The 7,872-nt window shown below is 43.3% G+C and overlaps 1 protein-coding gene and 1 pseudogene across 1 annotated transcript; both read right to left on the bottom strand.

The window, feature by feature from the left end:
* Positions 1-1,611: 1,611 nt before the first annotated feature.
* LOC148740486 (organic cation transporter protein-like) lies at positions 1,612-7,442 on the bottom strand. Its single transcript, XM_088749810.1, has 4 exons — positions 7,285-7,442; positions 7,084-7,192; positions 6,217-6,428; positions 1,612-2,094 (listed from the first exon to the last, which is right to left on the bottom strand). Exons 1-4 carry the CDS (start codon positions 7,346-7,348, stop codon positions 2,060-2,062), a joined length of 420 nt encoding a protein of 139 aa, XP_088605936.1. The 5' UTR covers positions 7,349-7,442; the 3' UTR covers positions 1,612-2,059.
* Positions 3,850-5,580, bottom strand: LOC148740487 (uncharacterized; annotated as a pseudogene).
* Positions 7,443-7,872: the final 430 nt, after the last annotated feature.

The following is a 7,872-nucleotide window of genomic DNA, read 5'->3' as shown; positions in this document are numbered from 1 at the left end:
AGGCGAGCCATGGCGGGGCAGCACCTTACTGGCTGGGGGCTGCCCAGCTTGAGGCGGGCGGTAGCTGCCCAGTGAAGCTACGAGGGCTTCTCCCACCGTCGGATGATACCCCTGGCGCTCCAACCTACGCCAATCGGTCAGGAGCTTAGAACCGGTGAACTGCCTCATCCCGTGTTGTGCCGGAATCTTGCAAAGAACCGCTGGAGTGACCTCTCCAGTTTGCGCTGAAAGCCTGGGCGGGTTAGAATGGGAACGCTGGGTTGCCCACACTTCAGTGTCCCCCTCTCGGTTCCGCTGGCTGAGTCCAAGGGAAAGGGTGAACCTTTACAATTTGGAGCCAGTTTCACTGCAGGAGCTGCCGGAAGGTAGTGCTGTGCATCTGCCTTTCGCCTTAGGGGCTCCACTCCGGATTTAACCTCGAGGTTTACTCCTGAAGCTTTTCCTGCTATCAGGTATAGCCACAAAGCAGTGGAGGTTTGAAATCAGGGTTTTCCCTCCCCTAGATGGGTTGCCTTCACCGCGGCTAAAGAGCCCCATCTACCCTGAAGTAGTAGTGATGCAGTGTAAACATCACCCCCTCACGTGGTTTAGCCCGCCAGCTGAGGCGGTGTGCCGGGGTGTGGCGCTTGGAGCCAGCACGAGAGAGATTTAGGAGATGGATGAGGACCAGTGTGCCAGTCCACCCTACCAAGTAGGATGCAGCTGCCAGACAACAAAGGTACTACCTCTATCCAGAGCCCCCTATTACTAATAGTTGTAAGAAATATACAACTTTTTTGAAAGATATGTTTCGGCATGCATATGCCATCTTCAGTCAATGAGTAACTGAGTATGAACAATTATATACCATACAAGTAGATGAATAAATTATTTACAATATGATGTAATAGGAAAGCGGGTACTAATTTCAACGTGACACCAAAACATCAAAGGTGTCAACTATAACGCTAGAAAAGTGATAATTATAATGCTGTAATTGTTTGTTAAGTTCAGGTTTGATCTCTTTTATATAAAAAGCCTCTTTGAGTTTTAAATCAATTGAGTAGTTAGTAAAATCCAGAATACTAAAACAAGAAGGGGAGTATTTGTTCTTACAAGAAGGAGATGTGTTGAAAGGCTTAAAAATATGCGAGTTTTTATCGCTTTCCTTGTGCTCCTTTATCCTAGCAGAAAAGTGGCGACTAGTTTCACCAATATAACGGAAATTGCATCCCGCACAAGAAAATTGGTAAACTACCATGGATTTTAGAGCATCAGGAGTACGATCTTTAACACTAAAAATGTATTTGATTTTAAAAGAAGTGAAAACTAGTTTGATATTTAGGTACGATTTGCAAAAGCGCTTAGTGAGTTGTGGGAGTTTAAGGTTCGCTATTTTAGAATAATAGCCCACAAAAGGGAGTTTAAAGTAACGTGTATTGTTGTCATCATTAATGTTCCGGCTTTCTTGAGAGGAAGACCTGTCAAGATACCGCGTGAAAGTCAATAATATGCCAAGGAAAAGAATTAAACACCTTTGATGTTTTGGTGTCACGTTGTAATTATTACCCGCTTTTGTATTACATCCTGTTGTAAATAATTTATTCATTTACTTGTATGCTATAAAATTGTTCACACTCAGTTACTCATTGACTGAAGATGGCCGCATGCCGAAACATGTCTTTCAAAAAAGTTGTATATCTCTTACAATATCTCTCATACTTGCTATCATTACGACCTTATGGAAATATTACTGATAAACCTTCACATATTCACAGACACACATAGCCCTAAGAAATCATTTATTGTTGAAGGTCTCTATACACAAAGAGAATTACTACCTTGATCATAAGTGTCACGCCTATAGTTTGGGTTATTAAGCTTTCTCCTTTTTAGAAGGGAAATTCTATATCTACCAGAACTCCGAGAAATTACTTCAGACACTCAGAAATGTATCCTAAGGTGGTCTCACCAAAGTCCTATTAATTCAAAGATTTACTTTCAAAGGTAAAGTCGTTGGTAAATGTCCAGAGAACTAAAAAGGTAATGTGAAAAGGCAACAGAAAGCAGCAGTCAATCCTCATTTCTTTAGTTCTTCAAGAGGATGGTCTTTATCTGAAAACAAGCGAAAATAATTAACACAGTTCTGTTTTAATATTCAACAATAATAGGGTACATGTAGATAAACAATAATCTCTACCAGGGGCTCCTGCCAACCTCCTTCCCAGGGTCTCTGATCTTACCGCCCCCCTACAGCGAAGGGGGAGAGACCCTGGGAACGAGGTTGGGCGTCCTGCCTCTACTTGGCTATAAATATGCTGGCTATTTTACCGCAGACTTTAGTAAGTCAGGCAAATTATGCCTTGCCTGACTTTTGTTCTAGTTGTTGTTCAGTGTTGTTTTTGCTGTCACGCAGATGGCCATGTCTTCTCGAGTGGAGAGTAATAAAGACTAAGGAGGCGGCGTGGCCGAGTGGTTAGGATGCTGGACTTGTAATCCGGTGTCCCGGGTTCAAGTCCTCCACTCTGCCACTCACTGGATTTGTTCTCGGTTGCCCCAAGTTCAACTCCTCGGCTGCGCTCTGTAAATAACAGCCAAACTTCCCTTTAATTCTACCACTTCCCATCCTCAACTCCCCCCCCCGGCTCTTTCCGTTGTGGTAGAAACTGCGCTACTTGCCCCTACATCTCTGACGGTCTTACTAACTATACCTTTTTTCTACCGGCGAAACACGTCCCATCAAATCTCACTTGACCCGTGACACTAAAATTCTTATCTACTTAATTGAGTGTAACCGCTGTACCTTACAATACATAGGAGAAACTAAACGACGTTTAAAAGACCGTTTTAATGAACACCGCCGTACCACTGATAAACCTAGCTCTAAATCTAAACCTACTACAGCGGCAGAACACTTCATTTCCTCACCTAACCACTCTGCTCACGACATGGAGCTAATCGCCATCGAAAAAGTGTTTTCCAAGAGAGACTCGATACGCAAGGCCAGGGAAGCTTTTTTAATTTCAAGTGGCAACACTATTTATCCAGATGGCCTTAACGCTCGCGAAGAAACGTATTAGTTTCTAGTTATTTATCCAATTTACCTTACTTCATTTCTATTTTTGCTCACTATTTCAATTTTTATTGTTATCTCATTGTCAATCAAATTAGTTTTACATATTTCCGCTGTTACATCATACAGCTATCTATGAAGCATCACCCCAATTCTCTGTTAATTCCCACTGCACCTGAAGAAGGCTGGTTTGGCCAGCCGAAATATAGTGCTCCGTCTTAAAATTTACTTATCTACGTTGTATCGGTCTTGCCTCTATATTTATATTCCATATTCGTTATTTTAGGCCGATCAGATCATCGCTGATCCAACGTACAAGAGTAGGAGTATCGTCCACGGTTGCCTGCTGAACATTTCACAGCTCTGTAAATAGCCCACTAGTCTGCCTCCTGCCAGTGGGGATTTTTAAGCTCTGAGTTAGTCTACATTGTGGCTGAAAAGCCCCTAAGAGGGACCAACACTCAGGGTCTTAAAATAATTGAGAAGAATTTGCTACCTTTCTATAACATCAAGAAATGGTTAGATATTCTAGTCTTCTCGGATAGGGACGAATAAATGGAGGTCCCGTCTCCTGCAGGGTTGGGGTAGGAGACGTTAATTTCCCACACACAAGATTACTGTGTGATGGATGTCCTCCCCTGGGGTGGGATGGGTGGGATATAGGGCGCACTTAATTTGGAGCCTCGCTCTGTTGTGCGACCCTCACCACACTCTGGTGAAAGGGATTAAATGAATATCAGCCTCAATTAACGTATATTATTATTATTATTATTATTATGCAGTATACAAGTTTGGATGCTAGTGAGCTAAGCAAGATAGGGCGAAAATTCGTAACCTGTCTGCATGACAGGACTGTTAACTAGAATAATATCTAATACTACTTAAATATAAATGATCAACATAAAACGATAAAAGTGTCAATTGGCCCAATACTAAGATAATAATTTTTTTCTTTTTTTAAATGTTCATGATTTACTGTTCGGTTCTTAAAATATCCTTAACTTAAAATGTTCATAAAATCCTGTTCATAAAAACCAAATCATAATGTCATTAAAATTCTATCGCTGTAACCAGTTTAAATGATCTTGCAATGTTCAGAGTGCTACTTAATACAACTTTCTGCATTCTCAGTAATATTTCTTTGTATCTTGTACCAAAGAAGCCCTTCATTTCAGATTCCATGGCTTTAGACATCCTCCAAGTACATCTATAATGACGTTTAGTTGTGAGATCTTGTATCCTGGGTGTTGTTTTGTCAGCTCAAGTCTAAGTGCTCCATACTTCTTGGTCTTTTCTTTGTCTTTCTTGTCTCTGTTGTTGATCCAAGGGCAGCTCATTTCCACCATAAGTACCTTCTTGTTTTTGTGGTCGATGAAACGTGCATCTACACGATTAGATTGTACGTATGTATAATCAGCATATACAGGTACATCCCAGTATGCCTCAGCATCAGGTGACTTATAAAGAGGTTTGGGCTTCACATCTGAGAACCATGGCGGAGTACTATCAGCGAGCTCTAGGTCTTTGAGCATCTCAAAGAAGAACACTTTCAAAGCAAAATTGTGCCTTTCTAAGTACTTGGACTGAGCTAATGATGGACATCCAGCAAGTACATGTGCCATGCTCTCGGGACCTTCGCCACACATTCTACTTTTGACATCGTTCTTGTCCGTTGTTCCGGTCTTGTAGGCCATGTAGACCTTTGTTGGTGTGAGCTGCTCGTACAGTTCCATGATGCCTGCGATACAGTGGGTAGGAGCACATTGCCATTTATTAAGCCATGCAAAACAATTTTCAAGGCTCAGTTGATCATCTTGCTATCTTGCTTTTAAAAGACTCCCTTGCCACTGTTGATCTTCGACTTTTTTGACTAGTTTCTCATTTACAACTTTCTTTATATGCTTCTTGGTGTGCATATCTTTGGTAGCTATCTCTGGTTCTTCTGTTGGGCTACATGATGGTTCAGTGGTATTCAAGTTCAGAGTTATATCCAGTTCTTGTGCAAACTTTTTCGAGTCAGTGATAAGAGAGGAGAATCCCTTGACTGTAGCACATTCTTCAAACTGTTGCACAGATTTCATCTTGGGGTCTAGACTTTCATAGAGTTTAACTGCTGCTTTGATCTTGATCAGCTTATACTCTTGTTCAATGGCTCGTAGTCCTCGTCCTCCTTTCTCCCTAGGTAGATATAGCACCGCTATGGAGCCAAGTGGATGTCGCCCTCCATTTTCGCAGATGATCTTTCTTGTTTGTCTGTCGATGTCACGCAACTCAGCAAGTGGCCAATGCTGGGTCCACATGGGGTATGTGAGTGCTGGAAGTGCAAACTGGTTTGTAGCAAGGACGCGGTTAAAATCAGATAGTGGGCTCATCCAGATCACGGATAGTCTTCTGAAATACACCTTTGCTGCCTCTTTGAGGGCTTGCTTCTCGTCTTGCATAACTGACTCTTTAATCCCCAGAAACTTGTAGTTGGATCCTGACTCGAGATTCTTGACCACTGACGTCTCGTTGAGTTTGACGTCTATTATTATTATCATTAGTATCATTAATAAAAACCAGCAGGCTTAGCAGAGTTTAATAGACACTTCGATATGAACCGACTGCGTTTGATGTGCAGGCGAATGTATTTTTTACATTCAGCCCAGAAACAGATCAGGAGTATTTTACGTTTTGTGTTCTATATGTATCTCTGTTACCATACGATAAACTGTGATCTCAAGAAATCGATCAGTACTAACGATCAAATTTCATTTGATAGTGCATGGGAAGTAGGTACAATGTTCAGGGTTCGTTAAAGACTAGGGAGGCTTTAACAGTTTACACTCTCTCGTAATAAGGTAGCTCTCACTGTATTTTAAGCAACCGGCTCCTGTGATACAGTAAACCTGTACTGTATAGGCCGGTCACTAATAATACGTCGACATACCACGCCACGTGTCAAGCGAATATTTACAGTCAATTGAATCCTTATTCAGTTATATCCTTCCCCCTCCCTATAGAGGAAGTGGACACTCACAATCGGTCCTTTCGTGACCCAAAACCTGTATTAGGTGAACAATTCAAAAGGTCAAAACGAATACCCTTATTGAGGCGGACACTAGTAGTCTGTCCGGGGTATTACAAGTCTCGCTGAACCAAAATATCTTGCAAGAAAAGTATACCTTCCTGTTTTTCGTCGGTGTCTTCCATAACTTCAGCGGTGTGCTTCCCAAGAGTCTCTGGAAGGACCCAACAAAAAACTGCAGCAATGAAAGACAAGCCTCCCATTAAGGCGAAAGGCAAAATGGCGTTAATACGAGTCATTTCCACCACAAAGGGAGAGCTTGCTGCCTCAATACGACTTGCTACGGATACCATACCCATGCCGCTGTTTCTGAAATGAAATTATAAACAATTGACTTGAAAGCTAAGAGAAGAAATTCCTTGTTCTTGGTTTGCGGACCCTGTTCCACACCCTGCACCTGAAGTAGGCTGGTTTGGCCAACCGAAATATAGTGCTCCGTCTTAAAATTCACTTATCTACGTTGTATCGGTCTTGCCTCTATATTTATATTTCATATTCCTGTTCCACACACTTTAGTGTGTTCATTCTTTTCTTCACCCATTCTTGTTTATCTTACCTCATTCCTTATTCCACTTTTCTTGTTTCTCCCTTCCTTATTCTTTTTTCTTCGAGTACTTTCGCCCCGCGCCCCGCGCCCCGCGCCCCGCGCCCCGTTTCTCGTGCCCCGTGCCCCGCGCCCCGTCCCCCGCGCCCCGCCCCCCGCGCCCCGCGCCCCGCGCCCCGCGCCCCGCGCCCCGCGCCCCGCGCCCCGCGCCCCGCGCCCCGCGCCCCGCGCCCCGCGCCCCGCGCCCCGCGCCCCGCGCCCCGCGCCCCGCGCCCCGCGCCCCGCGCCCCGCGCCCCGCGCCCCGTTTCTCGTGCCCCGTGCCCCGTGCCTCGTGCCCCGTGCCCCGTGTCTCCTGCCCCGAGGCAAGAGTTACAAGGGTTCGACGGCTTAACCTTCAGGCAACTTTATTTGAATCTCACCTAGCAATCGTTGGGAAAAGTTCAGCGGAGAAAACGTAAATGGCGTTGAAAGAAGTGGTAATACAGAGTTTACCCAGAGTGCCAAGCGTCACTCGACCAGCGATGTAACCTGAAAAGAAACATATGAAATGGTTGCGTGAAAATTTACGGGGAATTTGAGTTGATATCAGAATAAGATAAAGATCATCGTTTCTCAAATACCTGTGTTATTAGTACCATTTGGTATCAAGGAAACTGCCACCACAGTGACTCCTGCTAAAATCATATAAGCTACTAAAGTTTTCCGACGACCAAACCTGGTAAAGGAAAAAGCACATGCAATTGGTTAAAACATGTATTTGTTTTCATAAAGATAAGTGACAAATTAGTTTTCAATGCAATTTCCGATCTAGTGCGAAACAAAAGGAAAATAATTTTCTTTAACAGACTTCATTTTGCTTTCTTGATTCCGTTCCTCCTCAAGTAGAGATCCTACGGGAAAGGGGCGTGGGCTCAGTAAAGCCTAACAGCGGCCGGCTATTAAGCCAATCTTGTCAAAAGTGACTCAGCAATCAAACTTCAGGCATGCGCAAGAGAATTATTTACCCGTCCAAGACTGCGGCTCGGGTAGTCGAAAGCTGGTAGGGTCCTCGTAGTTTTTAATCGTTTTAGCCAAAGATCATTTTTAAATTTCAACTAAGAATCAATTTTGGTTGGCTGCACGGCAGGAAGCCGCACAAAATATTAAAAAAAAAAAAAAAAAAAAAAAAAAAAAGAAGAAAAATTTACGGTTTTTCTGACAAAAAGATT

The sequence above is a fragment of the Stylophora pistillata genome, chromosome 2 (assembly GCF_964205215.1).
Source record: "Stylophora pistillata chromosome 2, jaStyPist1.2, whole genome shotgun sequence".
Taxonomy (NCBI): domain Eukaryota; kingdom Metazoa; phylum Cnidaria; class Anthozoa; order Scleractinia; family Pocilloporidae; genus Stylophora; species Stylophora pistillata.
This window is presented reverse-complemented; position numbering and strand designations above follow the sequence as displayed.